The 24895-nt window shown below is 53.7% G+C and overlaps 1 protein-coding gene across 6 annotated transcripts; it reads right to left on the bottom strand.

Annotated features, from left to right (window-relative positions):
• Positions 1 to 8662: 8662 nt before the first annotated feature.
• On the bottom strand, positions 8663 to 15646 carry KCNA2 (potassium voltage-gated channel subfamily A member 2). Of its 6 annotated transcripts, XM_058660028.1 has the most exons (4): positions 15154 to 15303; positions 13325 to 13648; positions 11837 to 12880; positions 11385 to 11508 (listed from the first exon to the last, which is right to left on the bottom strand). In XM_058660028.1, exons 3-4 carry the CDS (start codon positions 12728 to 12730, stop codon positions 11503 to 11505), a joined length of 900 nt encoding a protein of 299 aa, XP_058516011.1. In that variant the 5' UTR covers positions 12731 to 12880; positions 13325 to 13648; positions 15154 to 15303; the 3' UTR covers positions 11385 to 11502. The 6 variants fall into 6 exon arrangements, with proteins under 6 accessions (XP_058516009.1, XP_058516007.1, XP_058516006.1 ...); XM_058660026.1 differs by lacking the exon at positions 15154 to 15303 and adding an exon at positions 15521 to 15646 and having other exon boundaries at positions 8663 to 12880; XM_058660024.1 differs by having other exon boundaries at positions 8663 to 12880; positions 13341 to 13648.
• Positions 15647 to 24895: the final 9249 nt, after the last annotated feature.

The following is a 24895-nucleotide window of genomic DNA, read 5'->3' on the forward strand; positions in this document are numbered from 1 at the left end:
GCTGTGCCAAGAACGTGGATGTCTTGGCCAGCGCTGTGGCTACATGGCATAGCTACTCATTCAGGCAGTGCATTTTTATTGTGCCTGGCTCTGTGTCAGATGCTGGAGATTCCGAGATTAACAAGACATTTTGGGATGCCTGCCTTAGGCTGGGAGGGAGAAGGCACCACGAGTCACTGACACAGCCTGGCTGTGGTTGTGCTTCTCACAGGGCTGTTGTGAGAAGTGAGGAGCGAAATGATCAGTGAGCCAGGGTGTAAATCTTCAATCACAACAGACCCTGAGAGAGGCACATTTTGCTTGGTGCAGGGAGCTGTGCAGATGGGAGATTCTGCCTTACTTCACTATGAAGCATTGGAGCCCTGGCTAGATAGAAGGCCAAAGAGACTTGATCTTCTCTTGATAAGCTAGTGATGTGTGGTCTTGTTCTTTCCCCACCTGGGTGAGAGGGTGTGTGAGGAGGCAGTCCGAGAACACAGAAGGAAGAGGATAAGCAGAGCTGACATTGGGGTGGAGAAATCCCCCCAACACCCTACATCGCACTCCCCACCCTGTCCATAGATCTAAGTTGTGTCAACTTGCCTCATTTACCTATCATTTACATAACATTGATTTCACATCACAATCTTTATGTGACTTTTTCTGGTGCTGTGCTGAACCAGCTTGGGGAGACTCCAGGTCTGGATTCTGCTGCCTGAGGGTCAGGCACAGATACTGCACCAGGGACAGACAAATGGAAAGAAGTCTTGGAGCCAAGGGTCCCCCATCTAACTCAGAGCCACCAATTCACATGGTAGGTAAATTTCTGTTGTCCATTCTAGGCTGGAAGACCCAAATGGCAGAGTTTTTGTTATTGGTTTTTTGGAAATTATTTTCTTAAGCAAATGAAAATGATTGAACAAATAATTTTTTCTTTTTTCTTCAACACTGAGGAGCAGATGAGTATAAATTTGACATGTGGTTTTACCTTAGGGAGCTGTGGTCAGCTGTGGACCCTTGCCACAGAAATGTAGCCAGAGGTCTTTAGACTCTCTGAAATTAATCTTGGTACTTCTTGGTCTAGATTAGGGACCTCTGGATCCAAGAGGCTGGAAATCTTTCCACTTTGTGCTTCATGAGGGTCCTGTCCCATGTGGATCTCTTTGGGCAGGAAGGTGGAGGAAGCAGTTCCATAATCTTATTGAACCCTCAGTTGGGGCTTACGCTTTATCAGATACAGGGTCTTTGGGATGAGGAGCCCCAGTCATCAGTCCCTGGGTCTAGTCTTGTGGGCACTTCTTGGTTTCTCCGCTAACCCAAACCCAGGATATACCCACAGAGAAGGCACCTGTAATAGCTCTTGTCCCAGATGGTTCTCCTCGCCTTATCACTTCCTGCCTTATAACCTCTGTGCTGACTGGCCAAAGACACAGCAAGTGGAGACCAGCTGCTCTTCCTGGTCAGTTTCCCAGGGCAGAGTACAGCCACTGTGAAGGAGCAAAAGCAGGGCTCTTCAGTGAGAGGATCAGGTGCAGAGGGAACTGGTGGCCGAGAGACAGCTTCCGGTGGCTCTGGCTCTTGAGGGCCACCCGAATGCTGAAGGAACCAGATCCAAAGTAGATTAACCTCCCAAGCCGGTCAGACAGATGTGCCTCTGCTGCGTGTGCGTGGCAGGGTCTTCTCCAGGGAAATGGCCCTGCACAGCTGCAAAAGCAAACTGTTGCTTCTAGGAAAGCAAAGGGACACTTTATCCCACATGGGGGTTCCCAGCACGGCTAATCCAGACCTTTGAAATGGAGATGGCTTCATGGCTGGAGTCTATAAAGTTGGGTGCAGTTGAAGTGAAATGACTCCCTGGGTCTCCCCTGCCCACACATCCCTCAGCTGAGGCAATGATGGAGGCAATCTAAAGTGCCCCCTGCTCCCATCCTTCCATCCACATGGAAGGCCCTGCTTAACCTGCACCAGGTGCCCAGACAGGGACAGATGTGCACAGGGCCATGTAGCACCCCCTCCCATTCTCTTAGCCACTGAAACAGGGAGGGGGTGAAGCAAGCAAATATGCTTGTATGTTGTAGGAACGAGAATCCAGGCAGGCAAAAAACAAGGTGGCAGCCACAGGTGTCTGTCAAAAATTTTATTTTACTTTTTCATTTCACACAGAATGATGTTAAAATAAATCGTCATCAATATATATTTATATACTTATTTACCGATGTCAATATTTACAAAAGACTGTGGAGCTCTATGAAGTCTATGTACACCCACGATCAGGTGCACAGGCAATGTTCATTGAGGCACATATGTACACATGTATGTATACCCTATGTACAAATATCAGACTACTGACACAGGAACTCTCAGCTGCAGAAGTCCTGGGTGGGGCAGTGTTGGTGAGGCTGAAAGCTTCCAGAAATGTCAGCAAGAGTGATAAGATTTATACATCTTGTGCAATGCAGTTACAGCTGGTGTCTAAATTGTCATGAAGCAAACAAATAGTTAAATGGCTCCCTACTCCCATGAGTCCTCTCCACAATTCCTGCTCCGCCTTCAGCTCCCATTGGTCCCCAGACTCTTGTCACCATGGAGACCCCAGTTCCCTCTTGGCATCATCTTGACGAAGCTTTACCATCAGCCTCAGAGTTCCTTTGCCTATTGATCCCAAGGAGGCTTATTTATCCTCCTCTCCTGTTGGAGTTTTCAGCAATTCTTAGAGACAGGACACGGGAGGGCAGCTGCAGAGCCATGCATGCGCAGCGAGGAAGCCAGCGGCAACCCTAATTAGAGTCTGTGCTGCAAGATTTTAAGTGAGCAGCCATTTCCACGTTTTACACACACGCAAACACATGCACGCACGCACGCGCGTGCACACACACATATAAAATCTCCAGAGATAGCCTACCTAAGCATAGAAGCACACAGGCCTGGAAAAATTAGCATCCTCCACTCAAGACCTTTACAGCAATAGTTCTGATGAAAGCTACAGAATCTGCCTTGATTTGCTAGAATGGCTAATCCTGATGGTTCCAGGGTTGCCCACAGTGGTGGAGAGGTCCTGGGGTACAGACACCAAAGCAGAGAACAACCTGGCCAGGGCACTGGTTGTTTAGCAGGTTGGCGTCTGTTGGTGGGGCTTTTCAGCTCCTGGGGCTCTTCAAATGAAGGAACCATCGAAGCACGACAACAAAAGGAAACTGGGTCGCTGGATCCCACGTGAAGACAGAACTGGGGCAAGCACGGAGCATGTTCCAATCCTCAGGAGCTAAGACTCACCCTGGCCAAGCCAGCCAGGCATCCCTTCTTGCTCCTCTCTCCCCGTTCTTAGCCTGGAGCTCATTTGCTCCTTTGCAGCCCCACCTGGCAGGGCCCAGGCCTGGCCCTACATTTGTTAAGTTTAAAGGGCAGAAATGTCAGCTGCTGACATGGAAACCGTCTGGGAGCAAAGTGAGCCCCTGAACACTCTCTTCCTCCCAGCTCCTCCTCTCACTTTCTCTAGCAGCCCTGGGTGTTTATGTGTTCACACAAGCAAGGCAGTCGGTGTCAGGGGAATCATTTTCAAGGAGACGCAGGGCTTACAGGCCTCTCACCCAGATCGAGACAAGACAGTCACAGGCTCGAGCCCTCTGGGCAGTAACAAAGGCTCGAGAACACAGCCGCATGGACACTGCCCTTAGTGATCTTGGTAGTACAGAAGCTGTCCACGTCCTACGTCATCACCCCTGTCCCTGTCAGTGGGACGAGGCAGGGACGCCTCCACTGCAAACTCATCTGGAACACATCTCACTATTTTAGGAGCAGAGCACAGACTGTTGGTGGAGGCTCATGCAATGTAAGAACAGGTTATTCACACAGGCTGCATCAACTGCCCCAGCTGAAGTCTGGGTCATGGGTTCATACAACCTGACTGTGGTGGATAGAAGTTTCTGGGAGTCAGGGAGATGGCAGACACTCCTCACTAGCTCAGCTGCTCCACATGCCTGGGAGAAATCCCTCCTGACAGGACAGGTAGAGTGCACACACATTCGATGGTAGGAAGGAGGTGATGTTGGGAGGCATCATTGCTCCTGGGTCTACCATACCTCCAGGAAAGATGAAAAATGAGGATGCATTTCAACTGGCAGCCAGCTTTGCCAAAGAGACAACTAGATTCTAGCTGCTCTAGTGCAATCACTCTCCACCTAGATATCTGATCAACAGCGCATCCTATTAGTCCCACTGATTCCTCAAAGCCTTCCTCCCATGATGCACAGATGTTTTTTAGTTCCTCATTAAAAATGGGACTTTCAAATTTCACCAAATCTAAACCTGGAGCACCACTCCTCACAAGGAAAGAGCTCACCAGCTCAGTCCTCTGCCAGGTCTTGCAGCTTCCTACTGCCCCAGAGCTACAAAACTGTGTTCAGCTTTCTGGTGCTCAGTGAGGAGGCTGCGGCCAACCAAGGCAGGCAGAATCAAGGCTGAAGCACCTGGCCCTTAGATCACACTTCCCTTTCATCCCCGAGTCAGGCGAGACCCTGGGACAGAAAGCAAAGGAGTGATCCTGGAGCCTGCTCCTTTCATTGTGAAGGAACCGTCTTCCAGAGAAGTCCCCAAGCAGGAGAGAAAGAACAGAACTGGAGGGGAGTGAAGGCAAAGGAACATCATAAAAATGCAAACAAATCAGCTGATGTCTTGGATTGCCAAATTTATTCCACATGAGAGGCCAGGAGTGTGGTCAATGCCCATGATTTTTGGAATTACGGTATATATATACATGTACTATACATATATACACACAGAAATATATGTATATATGGAAAACCCCTGATAACGCAAGACCAATGAACCAAAACCTTCATTGATGAGAATTCTATTTGCCTACTATACTTCCAGTAGAAAGAGGCAAATGACAGCAAGAGCACTCTCTGATGAGCCAGGAGGGGTCCAGTGGCCCACCTCTGGCCTGTCTTGCAGCCAGCATCATTCAGCCTGTCTCTTTGGTCTGCTTCATCTCCACTTCTGCGCATTGAGCACTGAGGTTTAGAATGTTGACCCTGAGCAACGCAAGGTCTGCTGTCCTCTTCAAACACTCTACTTACTAAGGCAGGAAAGTTTATACTAACCTACTTAGGAATTCTTTTCTGCAACAACAAAGGTTAAACCACACATGGTTTCACATTCTCACTCAACAGAACTATAGAGTAACCAGAACATTCCCTTCCCTGAGGTTTCCCTGTCGGTTAACTGAGGTTTTGCTGTACTTACGTGAAGACAGCAAGGTAGATTGAAAAGAAATGGAATGGGTCCCTGGGGTTGCCGGTTTTCCTTGACTGCCCTGTCTGAATATCTGACCTCACAGATACATCAGGAAAGAAGTGAATCTTCTGAAGTCCTTGGTGATGTGTGCAAATATTTGTGCAGTCACACACACCCTCGTGGGTGGTGGGGGTTTTATTCCATGAATTTCATGCGCTAACCACCCACATTTCTATCCCTGGAGGCCTCTTCCCCTAGGCACAAAAAATTGCTTCCCTCCACAGCTCCCATGGAGTCCCTTCCACTGAGCAAGTCAGCTTATTCTGAAGGAGGGAAAGTTCCCAATCGGCCTAGGTCGCTGACCCCAGGTACAAACCTCTGGGCCACATTCCCTCAAACTTCATCTCCCTGGGTAGTGGAGATGGCAATGACTTTGAGTACATGGCTATGATCTTGGATAAGGGCTCAGTATGCTTGCTTCCCAGCTATGGCTGACCGTTTTCCTTCAGGCATCCAGGACACCTTGCCACATGAACAGAAAGTCAGCAAGGTGGGCTGGCATGAGATCACTTAAGCTGGAGGGATCCATGTTCAGAGCTTGTGAGGATGCTGGGCATCAGCAGGCAGAAAGGGGGAAGGGGCAGGAGAAGTGGGGGGGGGGCAGAGAGCCAGGGTGGTGCACACAGGAAAGAACATCTCCTTGTGCACAGGCTGCACCTCTGCATGTGTGTCCACTCCAGGAGGCCAGACCTCAGGGCACAGGAGTCATGGGGACACGTGGGAAGAAGAGACAATCACAGACCAAGCAAGCGCCTGGGAGCCAAGGGCATCATCTGATGATCCAGGTCCTGTCCATCACTTTTCAGTCCTGAGAGCAAAATTTTAAAAGAGCTATTGCTAAAGAAAACAGTCGCTATTTTGTTTTATTGCACTTTTCCTCTTTAAGATTAGTCAAACATGAACTATGAGAGATGGAACTGGGCTTTTGTGGGAAGGGAAGCAGGAGGGACAGAAAAGTGAACTAGACTGGTTTGAGGAAGAGACCCATCCCAGTGTGTGGAGGACCTCCTGGCTCCACCCATCCCAACTGCTGCTGTTAGGGAATCAGGGGTCTCCATGAGGGCCAAGTCCAAGCATCGATTAGACACCAAAACTGCTGAGATAGTGCCCAGCATTCACCTTTCTGCTGGTTGACTCAGACAGCTTAGGAGGTCCATGAGCTAAAGGGCATGGGTTCAAACCTGGTCAGGGACCCCTTTCTAGGAATGGGAGAACCTCCGCTGTGCAACCAAGGAGCACCCTAGACGACTCTCAAACCAGGCAGCCATCACACAGCTGCAGGTTGTTTGGCCCACCTGGGAGGGAGAATAGGGTAAAACAAAACATGCCATTCCCCTGTCCGCTGTGTGGGTGGCAGTGCCACTCACATGCAATTTGCACAGGTCATAGAGCTTGCTTCAGGGAGAAGTCCACCTCTTCCTCTCCTCTCCACTGCTGTGTGAAACCCTGAACCCCAAGACCTGAGATCTTCAAAAGGTGCTGCCCTGCCACCCTGGCTTGACATGGATATCTTAGGGCTGATCAAGTGGAAGTTGAGTTGGCCAAAGTCTTCCATGCAGAGCCAGGGAGATCTGAAGGAACAAGCTAGTCCTGAAGCCCTCTCCACATGGAGCAAGTGCAAGGCTCAGGTAATTAAAGCTGTCACAGCAGCCCTTTGCATATCAGGCCAATGGAATCTTCAGGAACCAGGTGCCATCCTCAGAAACCCAACAGAAAGGCATCTGAGGGCAGCGAAGAGAGCACATGGAGAAGCACTCGACTTCGGGAGACTGGAGCCTTCCTAAAATTCTTGAATTTTGATTCCTGGAAAGTTTACCCTGAAATTTGACCTCCTGAAATCTAACCTCAAAAGTTTGAATCTGTAGGGGCACTTGATGAAGCTAGGTGAGAAATTGGCATCTTGCCTTGGAAACACGAGTCCCAGCAGATTGGACTAAATTGCATACATTTTGGATCCACATTTTCACTCCCTGCTGTTGCTGCTGCTTTTCCTTCCTGGGCGGAGCTAACCAATAGCACTAGGGAACGCTACATCACACAGGGGCAATTACAGGAGCCAGCGTGATGCCTGATCCAGGCCTGATTTACATTTCAGGGGCAGCTTTTGCCCAAACTCACTCACCTCTAAGCTAGTATCTATGGGAGGGACCAGGTCCACAGTTCATCCACAGTGGTGGGTAATTTAGGAAGTTTGCAACCTGATCTTAAAATATAGAAGTCAAGGCCTGTAAAAAAAAATAATTGGCATGTTTAGCCTTGAGTTTATGTCCTTAGTCATGTTTGATGAAGTGGGGGTTGGTTTGCCATTTCTTCAAGGCAAGCGACGGGATGGGAAGCAGGGCAGTAAGGAGGAGCTCCAGGAACAGGGCTGGGGCTAATCAGCCGTGAGAGGGAAAGGCTTAGCACTCATCTGGAGAGACAGGTTTCTGCATAGTGTATTGACTTTCTGGCCTGGCCACTAGCGATGCTGCTGGGTAGGGAAGACCACTGTGAGCTGAACACGTAGGGAACACCTGGGAATAGCTTCACCCTGGCCTGTACTCATGATCATGCAGTTTCAGAGCATGCTTTTAAAGAGTCTAGGGCCAAATCTTGAGGACCCTAGATACTGAGGGTAGGGTGCCCCATGCTGAGAGGACTGTGGACTTGCTTTGAAGGAATGGCATAACTAGGTGGTCTCCCTGACATAGGCGTAGGTCTGTTTCTTTCACATCCTGCCCGCAGGGTTCTGCTGGGAGGAGAGTGAGTAGGTGGAATCCTCCTGAGAACCCTGATCTTCACCATACATCTGGTTAACGTGGCAGCTCATCTTTCTGCCTTAAATGTTAAGGGTTATTTCTCAGGACAAATCTGGAGGCAAGGTGATTGAATTTGATCTTGTCTCTGTGCCTATCAGTTTACAGCTTTGAGGGCAGGGCAAGGGATTTGAGTATATGTTCACATCTGGTATGTTTTCTGAGTATGTTCTAGGGCATGTGTGTCCGGTTTGCAAACACAGTTTGTATTTCATGAATGGAAAGCACAGCAAAGTATTTCTGGAGTATTCTGTGTATCTCTCTATTGCGTCCATGTTGCTTTTATGTTTTGCATTGGATTCTCAGGTTATGTACTTGAACATGGCATCTGTAGGTCTTTCATATTGCTAAGGTCATTCTGTCTGTGCTGAGTGGCATGTAGGTTTAACCACAGATATTCTGTGTTTGCCTTCTATGTTAGTTTTGTCTCTGTATGTTCTATTTGTGTGCTATGAGTTTTACACTTGTGGAAGACCATGTTGAAACTATGTTTGCTTGAATGTGGGAAATTTTGTAGTCCCAGGCCAAGGAAAGGACACTGAGATTAAAAAAAAAACCTACCCCCTGAACTGGGCCTCAGATACGACTAATTACCTTTCATTTCCTGAAAGCCTTTGTTTCTCTCACCCCGTGTCTTAGAAATTCAGCACCACCTCCCATGAAGGAGAGGAAGAGAAACACAGGGGCTTTGTGCTGGGCATGAGTTGCCCTGCATACACCTGGGGATGTGGCTGACCAGGAACTAGTGAGCACCCTGGGCCTAGCACCCGTAGCTGGTGCCCCACCCCCCCGAGACACCTGTGATTGTAGCTTCAGGCCTGGAGTAGAGCCCAGCCACCATGATTCACTCACTTTGTTGGGAAAAAGCAAAGAAGCCCAGTCTGGTGAGGCCACAGTCCTCCCTCCTACCCCTTTCATCATCGCCAAGGGCTGCCAACCTGTTCTCTGCCTTCAGGCTGAGCAGTCCCCATTTGCCCTCCACCTGTTCTTGGGAGCAGCGGACAAGTGTTTAGCCATCCTTTGGTTCTTTGTGAAAAGCAGCTTTGGCAGCCAGCTTCATGGGGGGACAGAGCTTGAGTCTGGTGATCAAAATGGTGCCTTGGGATCATGTAGGGACTCCATCTGTTGGTCCCCGACTTTGGAGATTTCCACATAGGGGAGGATCTCTTTTTAAGTGTAATCAGTGGAATGTGGTCCCAGGGAATCCTACTCCTTGGTGTCCTTGGTTTCATAGCAGGGTCCATTAGGGCAACAGTCATGGAAGTGATAGATACACCAAATGGGTGGGGAAAAGATGAGAATGGAGATGAAGGGCAGGATGCGTGGTAGAGGAGAGGCCTGGGGTGGGTTTGGCCCAGGACAGCTGGAGCTGTGAGGGCCGCGGGGCCCTTGTGCACTCAGTAAGACAAGCTTCAGCCATGGGAAACTGAAGCTGCAGCACATGGAGGGCAGAGAGACAATTTGAACGTCTAGAAATCCACGGAGACTGGAGTGTCTGAGGCCATGGTAGCAAACCCAGGCCCAGCAGGGTCAACAAGGAGACAAATTAACTCAACAGGCCTCTGAGACAACCAACCCACCAAGCAGTGGATTTGTTCCTGAACCTGAACTCCAGAGAATGAATATATACACAGGTGTATATATATAGTGTATATGTATATATGTCTATGAACATATATATATACACGTATGTATATATATACTCTAGTGCACATAGTCAAACACATGCATAAATTGCCCTGTGTCAAAAATATTGCATAAGCTTATACAACGTTCAAATGCAATTTTTCTATAACTAGTTAGGTAGAGGGATGCGGGAGAGAGATACTTGATATCTATTTATATACACTGATCCGTAGACCCGCCTGTCTGTCCTCAGGACCAGTGGATACCCTGGTCAGCTGTGCAGCCACATCCATGACTAGGTCAGTTCCCAAGGTGCAACCATGTGAATGTTGAGGTGCTGTTATCCATGCTCACTCTCCCGGCTTAGCAGAGGTCTGCACTTCCATATGGAAGAACAGAAATGCGAGGGCTGGATGACCGGAAGTTTTGGTTCCCCATTTCATCTATTTCGTCTCGTGATAGAGGGCTTCTGCCTTCCGATGGGAACCCCTCCCCACCCCCGGTTCAGTGCCATCTCACGGCTATTAATAGTCTAAGTATGAATACTGTGTAGGCTACTAAGAAAACAGCTTATCTCCTGTGTTTTAAATATTGAGATTCATGCAACGAACACCCATGCAGCTCTATTGTTATCACTGGTAAGTGTCACTGCAGTGTCAGTGTAGCTGAGCCACATCACTAGCAAAGCAGGTTTCTGCAAACCCCAATGTAAAGGAAGAAATCGGACATAGTCTCATGACCCTGAAGCCTGCAAAAATGATGACATCTGAAGCTGAGAGGTCCCTTAGTTTGTCAGCATCTCCCTGTAGGTCTATGGGGACAAATGTGAAACTTAACAAACAACTCACATTCGGTCATACTCACTGTCTTTCCTCCTCCCCCCAACCCCTCGGGTTTCCCTCACACCGCCACTGCAGAGAAAAAGCAGAATGCAGCATTTTCCGTTACGAAACACAAACCTCCTGAGCATCTAACTTGGCAACTGCAATTCGCAAACCCCAGCCTGTGACACAGAAAGTAATTCCAACACACAGAACTGTGTGTTCTTTTCAGTGCAAAAAGAAGAAAAGAGTGACCTTCTGAATAAGTACCAGTGCATTAGAGCTAAGCCATGATGGTGTTCCTCCGTGAGAGGCAGGGAGGGAGACTCATGTAGGAGGTGGGCTTGGGGTTAAGGGTGGGGAGTATCTTCTGGCTGTCATGGGCATCTGGTTAGGGAGAGAGTGTGGCACTGAGATGGTAGGTTGAGTGTTGGCTATGAGGTGGCCTGACTGTGTCTTTCTAAAATCCTAGCTCCGTAGGTGATTCCCATCTTTGGAAACCCAACAGCAGGTGATGAAGATTTGCATGAAAGCCATGATAGATATTCTGTGTTCTAAATCAAAAATCAAAAGATCGAAAGTCACTTGCACGACTATTGCTTCCCATGCAGAACCAGATACACACTGTAGAACACGCTGACTACAATGCAGGCTATTATGCAACATCTGCATTAGTTCCATTGAGCTGCGTTGAGTATGTTAAGAGGTTTTCAATCAGACATCAGTTAACATTTTGGTAATATTCACATAGTTTGTGTTAGCCAAGGTGCAATTGGCTGTTTTCAAGTTTTCCTCTCTAAAGTCCTCGTTACTGTTGTTGACGCCTTCCTGGATCTCCATGTAATCAGACTTACTAATGGTAGAGGCACTTCTACTTTTCTTTAGGTCAGGGGAGGATGGGATCTTTGGACAGCTGGTCACTTGCAAGTACTGGGCCTGCTCCTCTCCCTCTGTCTCCCGGTGGTAGAAGTAGTTGAAATTGGACACTATGACTGGGACCGGTAAGGCAATGGTTAACACACCTGCGATTGCACACAGGGAACCCACTATCTTCCCCCCGATGGTGGTTGGAACCATGTCTCCATAGCCTACGGTTGTCATGGAGACGACTGCCCACCAAAAGGCATCCGGGATGCTGGGGAACTGGGAATCTCGCTCATCAGCTTCTGCAAAATAGACAGCACTAGAGAAAAGGATGACCCCGATGAAGAGGAAGAAGATCAACAGGCCCAACTCTCTCATGCTTGCTTTGAGGGTCTGCCCTAGAATCTGGAGCCCCTTGGAGTGCCTAGACAATTTGAAAATCCTAAAGACTCTTACCAAGCGGATGACACGGAGGATGGCCAGCGACATGGCCTGCTGGCCCTGCTGGGCGTCCTCGGGCTTCTCAGCCAGCTCTGTGCCCAGGGTGATGAAGTAGGGGATGATGGCCACAATGTCAATGATGTTCATAATGTTGGTGAAGAAGCCGGCTTTGCTGGGGCAGGCAAAGAACCGCACCAGGAACTCGAAGGAGAACCAGATGATGCAGAGCGTCTCCACGATGAAGAAGGGGTCGGTGAAGGAGGTGGACTGCTGATAACCGACCGTGCTGTTGGAGTAGGTGTGGAAGGTCACGCCGCTGCCATGCATGTCTTCATTCTCGTCCCGGAAGATGGGCAGTGTCTCCAGGCAGAAGCTCACGATGGAGATGAGGATCACCATGACCGACACGATGGCTATAATCCTGGCTGGCCCGGAGCTCTCTGGGTACTCAAAGAGCAGCCACACCTGTCTCTGGAACTCATTTTCGGGCAGGGGACGTTCCTCTTCCTTGATGTAGCCTTCGTCCTCCCGAAACATCTCCATAGCTTCCTCCCCCAGCTCATAGAACCGAATTTCTTCTGAGAAGATATCTAAGGGCACGTTCACGGGGCGCCTCAACCGGCCCCCGGACTGGTAATAGTAAAGGATGGCATCAAAGCTGGGGCGGTTCCGGTCGAAAAAGTATTCATTTCGGAGGGGGTCAAAGTACCTCATCCGCTTCTTGGGGTCCCCTAGGAGGGTCTCTGGGAACTGGGCTAAGGTCTTTAGCTGGGTTTCAAACCGCAGCCCTGAAATGTTGATCACCACCCTCTCACAGCACTCGTGGTCAGCCTCGGGGTCATACGTGTCCTGCGGGTGCCCAGGGAGGGCAGCAGCCTCATCTGCGGGGTCGCCGGTGGCCACTGTCATAATTGGGACTGGGAGGAGCGCCTCAGGCTGTGCCTTCCACCTGCCAGGTGGCAGAGAGCTCAGGGCTCTGCCAACGGCCCTGGAAGATGCAGAAGCATGGACCCGGAGCCCCCCCGGAGCGCTCTGTGAGCTGGAGACAGCCTTGCTGGGCTGAAAGACAGAGGCAGGCAAGGATGTGAGGCTGCTCTGCCACCCTGCCCTGGCCTGCTGCTGCTGCTGTGGGGGTCTCCCATCCCAGCCAAGGGCTCAGGCACCTCAGCACCTCCTCACTACCACCAGCAGCAGCACAAAGCTTTTCTTTCATCTTGAAACTTGTCTGGGAGAAGGAGCTGGGTTGGGTCTTTCAAGGAAGTGCCTGGGGATACTCTGCCCTGGAGGAAGGTGGCTGGCACAGCCCCCTTCTGCCCCACATAGGCTTTCTGGAATGCAGCCCCACACAAGAGAGTTATCTGGGAGTCCCCCTTCCCACTCACACCCTGGGAGGTATTCCCCATGCTGCCAGAGGATTGTGGTTGGTTTGGGGTCTTCCTTCTCCCCTCCCCCCACCCTCCCGATGACTAGACAAGGTTGTTGTTAAATGAAAGGTGGGTTTACCTGGCCAGGCAGGAACCTGGGGCTCTCTGTCCCTTGCGGAGCCGGTCAGATGGTGCAGGAATCCTATACACACAAACAAGCCGCCCAACTCCCCATCTTCTCACTAGAAATAGTGGTGAGTCATTCCGGGCAGGAGGGCAGGCTCCAGGTCCTGGAGGTGAGCTCTGTGGCTGGGCTCAGTTGCAGGGCAGTGGGCTGCCCGGTCAGGGGCATCGGGGATGACAAACAGCTGGACTTGAGTCTGGAGCCTTGGGAAGGAAGGTGGCAAGGTGCACAGTTCAGCAGAAGTCTGTGTCCTGGCGTCCTGAAGAGGTGCGAGGGTGCCTGGAACAAACAGCAGCAAGGTGGAACTAGGGCTGGGGGTGGGATGGGGTGGCGGGCAGCAAGGATTCCGGAGGGTTCTTGCAGCTTTGCGCACTGGGGGTGCAGGGCCCTTGTCCAGATCCAGCCCTTGACCTCCAGCCTCTCCCGAGCAGCTTTCCCAAAAACCTCCAAGCACTTTTATTCCCCCAAGAAGCGAGCCTCCTGAGTCTCGGGAATGGGTGTGGGGTGGCTCTGAGTAAAGCACCCCTGGTTCTGCAGGTTAGGGCAGCAGCACGGGGGGGGGGGGGGTTGCTCACTGATTCAAGCTCTGACCTCAACTAGGTTCTGCAAAAAGAAGCTTCCCGTCCCCCCCCCCCCCGCCCCGCCACCCCGCCCGACCGCTCCTTCAGGGCTCATCTAGGGAGACCCCTCCTGCACAAGGCAGCCTCTGCACCAGAGCTGACCCGATGGCTGGGTCACAGAACTTACTCTCCCTCCAAGATCTCTGGGCCGCAGGCCTCCCTCTGAGCTGGGTGGCATGGATTTGGGCACGCGCAAGACCACTGATTTCTCTCCCCTCCCACCCCCCACCTTAGAAAAAAACCTTCACAGCTCCCTAGGCGGGGAGCGCAGAACCAATGCTCTGCCAGCCGGGCAGAGAGGCAACAGGGGGAGCCTGGAGGAAGGCTGTTTCCGGGCTGGCCCCCCGCCGACCCAATCCCCAGGCCCCAGTGCGGGGAGGGGGGTCTGGGTCTTCTCCGCAGCGCTCCGGGCTGCGGCGGGGATTCCGCCCGGCGCGCACCCTGCGCCGCACACTGGATTCGGCAGCTCAGCTGCAGCAGCAAGCGCCGCCGTAACCCCTTCCTGCCCAGCGTGCTCTGCTCCCTCAGCGAACCCGAGAGCTCAGTCCCAGCTTTACGACCTCAGAATCCAGCAAGGGACACCACCCCCCCATCCCTACCACACCAGGCTGTCCTCTGCACCTGAAGGTGCTCGGGCCAGAACCTGGGGGAGGGGGAGCGCCAGCGGCTGACCTAGATCTCCCTGGCGTCCTAAACATCAGGGCTCAGGGCCAGCCCGAGGCCCCCCGCGGAGGGGAGAATCCCCTCTCTGCCAGCAAAGTCGCTCTCGGGTCGAGCCAGTGGGGCGAATGCAGCTGGCGGTTCCCGCCACCCCCACCCCGGCCGGCGCTATTTACCAGAGGCGGTCACGCCGTCAGCTGCTCTTCCCATCACCCGCCGGCTGCTCTGCGCCCTCCGCCCAGCGCCACGCACACCCCGAGGGTCCACGAGCACATTTGGTGCACACGTCTTGCTCAAAGCTCAAGCACCGCTCTCCACCATCTCCCCCACCTCTCCCAGTCACCCGCCTCGGCCCAGGGCTCGGCTTGGACTCCCCCGCCCTAGACTCAACCCGGGCCCCCAAAGCTGCAGGCTGTGCCCCCGGGGTGCCCCGTAGCTCTGGTGCGCTCCGCAGCCGGGCGGGGAAGGCAGCACTAGCACCGCGACGCCCCGATACCAATTTACCCTTGCGGATGGGCACCCGGAGCCTCCATGTTCCTGGGCTGGGACCAGCGCCGGCAGCACCGGGCGGCGGCGGCTGCGGGGTGCGGGCGGCCAGCCGGGAGCCGGCTCTGCAGTCCCGCGGGCGGCGCGTACGGAGCGCCCGGCCGCCGCCCGCAGCCGCACCGCGCCACGCAGCGCCGCACCTGGCCCGGCCGCGAACTCAAATTAAAGGGACCGGGGGCGAGGCGGCGAGGAGAGGAGGAAGGCGCTGCTGTCCCCGGCACCACCGAGCTGGCGGCACGGTAGAACTCCCGGCCTCGGCCCTCTTCCCTCGAAGAACCCTTCCTCCTCTTCCTCTCGGCTTTGGCGCGGAGCCGCGCTTACTGACCAGAACCCTGAAGCCCTCCCAGCTCCGGGGGCTGCGGGGCAGGAAGCCGCAGGGGGGATGGGGTGGGCAGAAGTTGTGGAGCGCTCCAGAGAGTCTCCTGCTCAAGTAATGTAGTAGGCGAGCAGGAAGCACTCAGGTACCCACGATATCAGGTCTGAGGTGGGACGCATGTGGTTATTCTTGCGAGGCCTCCAGACAGGAGCTGCGGACCCCGGGCGTCTTCTCTTGCACGCGTGCCCTTGCTTCCATCTCTGCACCCTCACCCCACACCCCCACCTCCTTACCCAGCCGAGCTCGGGCTGGGGGGGGGGGGTGTCTGCTGTAGGTGCACAAACTCACCACACCTTGCCCGCACCGCCAGGAGCTGCAGGAATCCACACAACTGCAGGGCAAGCTTCCTTTCGCCCCACGCCCTCCTCCCAGAGCCTCTGGCAGAGAGAGCTGGGGGTACAAGGTAGCCCACAGTGACCCTTGGGAGGAGGGGCCAGCCCCTTACAAAATAAGTCCTTTCACACAACTCTGGCGGAACTTGGCAGCTGATGACACCGTGGAGTGGGCAGAGGAGAATGGTTGAGGTTGGAGGGAGGAAAAGTGCCCTCATATGGCTCCCCAAAGTCCCTTCTGCTTAGTGGAGAACCCCAGGGTGCTCAGGGACTTCTGGGAGCCGTATGAGGGTCGCAAGTCTGCACTGACTTTGTTCTGCTGGACCCACAGCCTGGCAGCCCATGTACCACAGATGTGGAGCTGATAAGGTGGTGGGGCAGTGGGTAGCGGTCTGGGCTCTGCATCCCAGGGGTTCCTGCTGGGCCCTCCCTGTCCAGGCAGAGGGAGCTCTGAGAGCCCACAAGGCCTTTTATCCCAACAATGGAGGGATCTGCCCCAGGACCAGGGGCCTGCCCCAAACTGCAAGGGGTGCTTGGGGTGGGGGCATGGGGGGTGACTTCAGGCATCAGGCAGCCTGGGGAATAGGGCATGACTTCCAAGGAAGGGCTGGTTTGATTTAGGGCCCCCAGAGTGTGGCTTGGGTGATTGGGGACTTTAACTCCCTGCCAGTTACTTAGCACCTCCTGGGCACTGTGGTCTGTGCCCAAGTGAAGACTACTCTCAGGGTGTGAACGGGATGGACTGGCTGGGAGAAACACAATTAGGACCCAAAGAGCTATTGATGGTGACTGCTCTGCGACCCTGACCCTGTGGCTGTGTTCTTGGTGGCACCTTGCCTCCCGCTTGGCCTGCCACGCTGACACTGTCCCTAAGGCCTCTCCCTGTGCTGCTCAAGTCCTTCACCTTGCTCTGCACAGCCTCTGGCAGCCGCCTCGCCTGACTGCCACCCACTGGCCATGCTGAATCCTCCCGTCAGCTGAAGTGTAAGTAATTCTGTGTTTGAGGGGCTGTGCATTTCTTTGGCCTTCCTCTTTAAAACAGCAGACAGAGACAGAGAGGGGCAGCTGAGGGAGAATGAATCGTGCCAGTGGGAGACATGGGATCCCCATGGTCAGCTCTTGCATGAGGACCTGACAGGTGTGTCATAATCAGTACCTTGGTTTGGCAAAGCTCTATGAGACAAAGAGCACTAGGGCTGGCATTGTGGTGTAGTGGTTAAAGCTGCCACTAGCGACCTCAGCATCCCATATGGGTAGCACTTTGTATCCTGGCTACTGCACGTCAGATCCAGCTCCCTGTAAGGGCTTGAGAAAAGGCCATGGAAGATGGCCCCAGTGTTTGGGCCCCTGCCATCCACATGGGAGACCCAAATGAAGCTCCTGGCTCCCACCTGGTCCATTGTTGGCCATTGTGGCTATCTGGAGAGTGAGCCAGTGGATGGAAGAGTCTCTCTCCTTTCTCTTATAATTCTAGCTTTCAAGATAAATCTTTAAAGAAAGAGAACACAAAGCTGACCCTAGCACTAACACTTGCTGGCAGTGTGAGCTTGGGCCAGCTATCCAAATCTCTGAGCCTCGGTCATCTAATTGGTCAAACAATGAACGAGGTATCTTCCCTTGGCATTCACCATTTCTTGGTTTTGGCTACAGAGTATCCCTTGGTCCTTTCCCTGGGGCAGAGTCCAAAGTTCCCAAACCTCAGTCCCTTCACTTGGGGTTTGCATTCCTGCTTGCGGGCTAGACCTTGCCAGAGAGAGAAGGGTGACAGCAGTCTTATAAATGGAGAATTAGGGTGGGTGCTCAGCCAAGCAGTTCAGATGCCCATGAGCCCTGTTGGAGGACCTGGATTTTATATCCAGCTTCCTGCCAATACAGACCTGGGAGGTGAAAATGATGGCTCAAGAAGTTGGATCCCTGCCACCACAAGGGATAGCTGGATCGAACTCCTCACTCCTGGTTTTGCCCCAGCCCGACCTTGGCTATTGTGTAGCATTTGGGGATTGAACCAGTGGAAGGGAGTTTATTTTCTCTCCCTCTCCTCTCCCCTCACCACACACAAATAGTTGAGCACTGTGCACGCACCTGTACCCACACCACACAGAGGGCCGGAGGAGGGTGCTCTTTAGTCTTTGTGAATCTAGAACAGTTTTATGAACTCTGTCTTAGGTGCCACTCCCAGCAGATCAGCTCTCCTTGCCATGATCATGGCCTCCACCTGATGTTCACCCACAAAGCCTCTCACCCGTGTGGTGTCAGGGCAGGGGAGCAATGGGCTGATGGTTTTCCACAGATCCTCTGACTTCATCCTTGTGGCTGCTTAGTGGGGAAAACGTCACTGTTTCCACTTGAGAGTAAAGACCCTGGCACTAAGGAAGGTCAGGTGCTACCCAGGGTAACTGAGTGGTGAGGGGCAAGACTAGCACCGAACCCAAGACTGCATGACTACAAGTTGCTGTACTACTCTGCTGTGCACTTGTGTTGTCAGCCAGGTGCCAGGCCTTGAGGCTCACTTTCTGGATTTAGTTCAGCAGTGGTGTATGCCTACAGCCTCTGGAGGTCTGTTTTATAAGGGGGTTAACACTGGTGATTAACTGCGTATGCATCCACTGGGGGATGCAGAACAGTGGCCATTTGCAGATTCGGGATATAAAGTCTGTCATGCGCTGTATGTTGGAGCAGCTCTACTGACACGCTTGCTGGCCTGGGCCTCTCCTGCAGGTGGGGAAGTGCCAGGCAGAGCATCCGGCCGAGGTTGCAGTCTGGGGTTGCGGTCTGGGCAAGGAGACCTGTGTGTGAGCCAAGGTCACCAACCTGACTTTTCTGTGCAGTTGTTTGGGAATTGAGGATAGCACTTGTCCTGCCTTTTGGCTAACAGAGTTCAGAGAGAGAGAGAGAAAGGGAAGGAAGAGAAGGTAGGAATGCAAGCAGGGAGCAAGCGAACACTCGTTGTGGTGTGTGTTAAGGCCTCTGTGAGGATTCAGTAGCTTGGAAAAGCAAGCTCAGTGTGGAAGGACACGGCTTCTCCATGCTGTTGTGGCTGCTTCTGCACTGTGCATCACGCCTGCTGTCAGAGGGCTGCCCTTGGTGGTAGAGGGAGCATCTGTTCCAGCTCCTAACTTAGAAGCCGAGGTCAGCTTCTTGCAGGCAGCCTTCTGAGATGAACTCCAGCTGCCTCTGTGGCAACACCACGGGGTGTCTCACCGCCAGGCCCCTGTTCCTGACACCTGGGGGCAGGAGGAGATGGCAGTACAACAGGCCTGTTTCAGCCCCGTGACTGAGTTTCCCCAGCTGTACATCATTATTGTGTTGCGGGGAGGTGGAACACTGGGGCAGTGCCAGTCACACACAAGGGTCACTGAGGGACAGCAGTCGGCAGCATTGCCTGTCCAGCATCGTCGCCACCATCATCTTGGCTGCCAGGATTGGAAGGCCGGTAGTAGTTACAAGGCCTTTTGTGTTCTGGCCTCTCCCCTTGGAGTACCCGAAATAGCAGCCACTGGAGGAGGGCAGTGCCTGCACCAGCCGCTGTGTCCCACTCCAGTCATCTTGTCTCTTGGTTTTTCTGTAGGAGGTTGTGGTGGTGGTGGCCCATGTGGGCAGCTTCCAGGGGTGGTCCTGGCCTCACGGGAGGCCCATGTATCAGCTGCAGTCCTGCTGTAAGTCTACTTGGGGTGTGCTGTGGGCTCCATAGAGGGCTGCTGTGGATACAGGGTTGCAGGCATCCACAGCGGTAACACACCAAATCTGCCCGTGCCTGTGGCTGGCTCACCAGGTCCTCTGCCTCCCACCAAAGCCTCCCTCCAGAGCTGCTGACTTATCAGCTCCATCTCCTAGGCCTGCTTCTCCTTCAGGTCCCCTCATTTGAGGGGACACCGCCAGTCCCACCATTACCTTGACCAGAACGCTCAGCTGCTTTCACTTCCTCTTCCTCCAGCCCACACCCTCCATATCTGACCAGCCTCGTGGCCTTGGCATCTGTTCACTTTCTGATTCTCTCTCATGCTACGGGGTTCATGTCTCCAGCAGGCCTGGCTCCCCTCTGGACACTTCTCCCACCTGGTAGTGACCTCTGGGAAGGGCAGAGATGTGAACCAGCCCTGCACTCACTTCCTAGTGCCATGAGCCACCTGCTTCTCCTGTAAAGCACAAAGAGCCTGGGGACCTGATGTTTCCCTCTGTCTCCCTGTCCCTTGGTCCTGGACTCTAAACTGGTATCACATGAAACTCCTTTATAGGTGATGTTTTATATGCCAACTACACAATACGAATGTGTGATTGAGAAACAGGGTCATGGAGCTAAAGTTAGAACTTTGAAGAAAACAAATTTTGTATTTGAAAGACAGAGTTGGGGTGGGTGGTTCCCCTTCTCTTCAGACAGTGAGGTCTCACGCAGCAAAGAGCCGGCGCTCGGGCTCGGGCACCGCAGCCGCAGAGTCCACCTGCAGGCGTTCTGACAGACTGACTCGTAGCCCTGTGGCTCCCACACCCAGGCCTCTCGGAGACCCAGAACCATTCTTCCTGAAACTTCTGCTGGGTCACCTGTGGCTGGGAGTTGTTCTTCAGCCCCTGCCATCCATCCTGCCCAGGCTGGCATGTGCCAAGCTGGAGGGACTGGCCAGGAGCTCCATGGCAGCCTCCCCGCCACGAGACGGTCTTTTCCCTTAATCCCTCTTCCTGCGCCCGGCATCAGGTCTTACTCTGACAGCCCTAGCCATTCTCAGGAATTGCTCAGACTTCTAGAATGCTGTATGTTGAGGCCTCCAGAGATGCCTCTGACCTTGAGGGTGGGCAGTCTACAATGATTCCTTGGTATCCATGCCTTGCAGCCAGCTGATCCCAGCCTGGTTGTGACCTGAGTTGTGATCCGAGTCCCCAAGGTTTACTGCCTGGGTTGAGGCAGAGGCATGAGGCAGACAGACAAGAAACAACCCGAGGTCACGGCCAGATGCTTGGCCTGCAGTTGCAGCCCCAGTTCTGCCACACACAGGTGACCTTGTAGATAAGTCACTACATCTCTATTGGCATCAGTCTCCTTCATCTTTCTTTTTTTAAGATTTATTTTTATCGGAAAGTCAGATATACATAGAGGAGGAGAGACAGAGAGGAAGGTCTTCCATCCGTTGATTCACTCCCCAAGTGGCCGCAACGGCCAGAGCTACTCCACAATCCGAAGCCAGGATCCAGGAGTTTTTTCCGGGTTTCCCACGTGGGTGCAGGGTCCCAAAGCTTTGGGCTGTCCTTGACTGCTTTCCCAGGCCACAAGCAGGGAGCTGGATGGGAAGCTGGGCCACTGGGATTAGAATCAGTGCCCATATGGGATCCCGGTGTGTGCAAAGCAAGGACTTTAGCCACTAGGCTACTGTGCTGGGCCCTCTTTCATCTATTAAATAGTAAATCTGGGTTGCCTGGTGACCAGGACCACTTCTGGCTCCCTGGCTGAGGAATGGCAGCCCCAGGCAGACAAGAGAGCGGGTGTCTCCACTCCCATGGAACCCTCAAAGACCGCTTGAGCGATGGAGCTGGGATTCTGACCTGGGTGCCTCAGAGCCCCCTGCTTACTCAACACAGCAGGAAGGACTCAGAAAGTGACTCCTGAAACATTCAGCAAACCTGGCGCTCAGCGCATCTCAGCCATTCTCTGAGGCCAGGAAGGATCACCTTAGGTCTGTGGCCTCACAAAGGCGACCTGGGCTGGCACTGCAGAGGAAGCCCCGCCAGTCATGAGAGAGAGAGAGAGCAAAGGCACAGACTGGGTAGGGGTCCGACCCCTGGGGGCACCACCCAGATACAGTCCCTGCAGCCGGGGAGGAAGCAGTGTCAGGACAGAACACTGTTGGGCAGCAGGTGCACACTTTGGGGAGTTGAGATCCTGGCCTCTGGGGTGACTCAGCCTCTCTATGGAGTAGGGAAGGGACGGACGATGGCTGCAGGAGGTGGCTGGGCCAAGGTGGGTCTGGAAGAGTGGAGGGAAGACAGTAACAGAGGGAAATCTGGGGGCACGACAGACAGGAGGAGGCACAAGGGCAGAATGGTGCTGTCTGTCCTACCCACCACCCTCGCGCCCGGCAGTCTTGGGATCCTGCTGGGCTATGGAAATCCCAGGATCATCCAACAGTGCCACCCAGTGGCTGAGAGAGCTGCAGGGCTATGTCCACCGAGGCTGTAAATGGCAGAAGGGGAAGAAAGGCCAGGGCCAATTCAAACAGGAGCCAGTTTCCTGCCGGGGGTCTCCTGGCCCAGGAAGAGCGCTTCTGTGGGGGTGAGTCAAGGCTCCCGTCACGTGAGGACCAAGTCTACTCAAGCAGCAGCCCTCCTCCTGTAAGCTTCATTTTTGGGGGCAATGAGGGACTGATAACACAGCTGTCTACTGACCCTCTGCAGGGGCTCACCTGCTTGTGTCAGGGTCAAGGCTGTCGCCCAACCCCCGGATCACGAGGTTGGCCTTGGAGAGGTCTAGGAGGCAGAGAATGTGTGCGGTGGCTGCACCCTCTCTGAGGCCCACACAACAGTTACTTCTCTGAGGAAGGGGCACCCCAGAGCTGGAGGGACAGCAAACACGAGGGAGCCAGGCACCACGCTCCAGCAGCTCCACTCTGCGGGCTTGTGTGAGAGGGACAACAACACTGCACATGCAGGTCCTAGCTTCATTCCCATTTTACAAATCCAGCAACCAACCAAAGCCTCGCCTTGCCTGTGACCCACACACCGAGTGGCCAGGTGCCCATGGCAGAAGTGGGACAGCCATCTGTTCCAGCCGTTAGCTAGGTGCTGAGCCGAGCAGGGTGGGGGACACGTAGAGGCTGCTCCACAGACGTCAGCAGAAATTGTAGGCTGGTCTGAGGAAGGATGTAGAGGGAGGCAGGTGTTTGAACAACCGACTGTGTCCTGGAGCAGAATGAGCTGGGCTGCCCTGTACGGTCAAGGATAGGACAGAAGCTGAGTGCTCCTAACGGCTGGCACTAGGGGGTGTCTTTGAGTGGGGAGCAGAGTGTACAAAGACCCTGAAAGTGGAGTGGGCCTGGGAAACTGCATTCCTCCCTGTCCCCATCTCTGCTCTGGAGGAAGAGCTAGCGGTCACTGACCTCCCGGGAGCCCCATCCCTCCAGCCTTGAGCTCTGCTTCCCTCTCAGCCTGTATCTCCACCTGCCCGTCTGCCATGCTCTTACTCATCTCTTGTCTGAATCCCCCACCACTAAGATGCAAATCCCATGAGGGGGGCTGCTGCGGAGCTGGCTGTCCTCTGTCCCCACGGGGTCTGGAGTGCTTGGGGTACTCGGTGAGGTTCCTGTGGATGCCAGGATGAGAGGCTGCCTCAGTGATCCCAGGAGCAGTGAGCCACTCGGGGCGATGGGAGCTAGCAGCGCAGAGGGGACACGGCAAGCCCATAGTGGCTGCCAGGGTAAGGGTGTTGGAGGCCCTGGAAGAAGTGCTGAGCAGCTGGGACTTCTCTTGTCCATGGATGATGGGGAAACACCAAGTTAGTGAGTAGGAGAGGGACAGACTTCAACCAATGACTCAGAAGGATACCTCAGACAATGTGATCTGGAATAAAACCCCAGTGGAGTTGAGGACGGAGGCAGGGTATCAGCCAGAGGATGTGACTTCTCCCAATGCTGAGAGATCTGGGGCTGCAACTCAGGTCAGTTGTCCAGAAGACAAAAGTAGAAGGCACGAGAGGATGGTGAAGAGACAGGCATTGGAGCCAGTATAGTGGCGTGGTGTGTGACGCCAGTGCAGTGGCATAGCATGTTGAGCCAGCCCCTGTAGTGCTGGCATCCCCTTATGGATGCTGGCTCATGTCTCAGCTGCTTCACTTCCCATGCAGTCCCTGCTTCTGACCTGGGAAAGCAGCAGACGGGCCAAGTGCTTGGGTCCCTGCACCCATGTGGGAGATCTGGCCCCTGGCTTTTCTTTCTGGAACGCTCTCAAATATATAAAGCTTAAAAAGAAGGAAGGAAAGAAAAAAGAATGAAAGAAGGAAGAAAGAAAAATAAAGGAAGAAGACAATGTGGGGGAAACAGGTGTGAGCCAAGAGATCCCGAGGGAGGAATCCGCAGGATGCAGGGATTGGGAGAGGCAGAGGGTGTGTGTTGGAGGGGAGGGTCAGCTTTTGAGAGGCCCTGGAAGCTGTTGCACTAGGAATGAGGCTCACATGATAGGCAGTTCGGGTGGTCAGGGGGTCTGTGGCTCTCCTCCACGGGCAGTAGTGGGCAGTCCCAGCAGCTGGAAGTCTGGGAGTCCTGTCTGTCATCAGCAGGGCATCTTGATGATGGCTGGGCACTGGGGCCCGGAGAGCTGGGACTCATTACTGTGTGTGGAGGGGTGTTGGAGCAGGCATCTGGAATGACAGTGCAGATAGGAGCAGATAATGACAGCGTGATAAGGAGCAGGGTGAAGGACAGGTTCCCAGAGCAGCTGCACCACAGGAAAGAGGGAGCCAGCCTGAGGAGGCACAGCAGGGCCCCAGGCACAGTCTGGCACACATTTGGGTCACAACCCTTCTCCCCGTCCCAACGGGGTCCCAGCCACCTCCTACCCTCCTGCACTGAAGCCCAGAAGAGGCAGGGTTGGGTAACCGCACCCTTACCCTGCTCAGCGTCAGCGAGGCCGCCTCCTGGTGGCCAAGCCTGGTATTTCAGGCATGAACAGAACGCTCTTTTGCGCCACCTTGTGGAGTGGACGACATGGTTCGGTGGCCCAGAGAGGAGAGGTGGGTCCAGGGAGGTAAGCCGTTTCCACAGAATTGGGTGGTGGGAGATAACCCAAGGCTGCAGAGACGATGGTGATGCGAAGGAGCCCAAACACCACCCGCCTAAAAGAGGCTCTCTTTTTGGGCTGGGAAACGGGAGATGTGCAGGGGTCAGGACTGGGTGAGAGGCCAGGGCTCCCACCTAACATGCTGGGACTGGGGGTGGGAGGTGAAGGACAGACCGGATGCTTCTGCTTGTGGCTGACCTTGAACTGGCACAGCAGGCAGCCTCACCACACACTC

The sequence above is a fragment of the Ochotona princeps genome, chromosome 2 (assembly GCF_030435755.1).
Source record: "Ochotona princeps isolate mOchPri1 chromosome 2, mOchPri1.hap1, whole genome shotgun sequence".
Classification (NCBI taxonomy): domain Eukaryota; kingdom Metazoa; phylum Chordata; class Mammalia; order Lagomorpha; family Ochotonidae; genus Ochotona; species Ochotona princeps.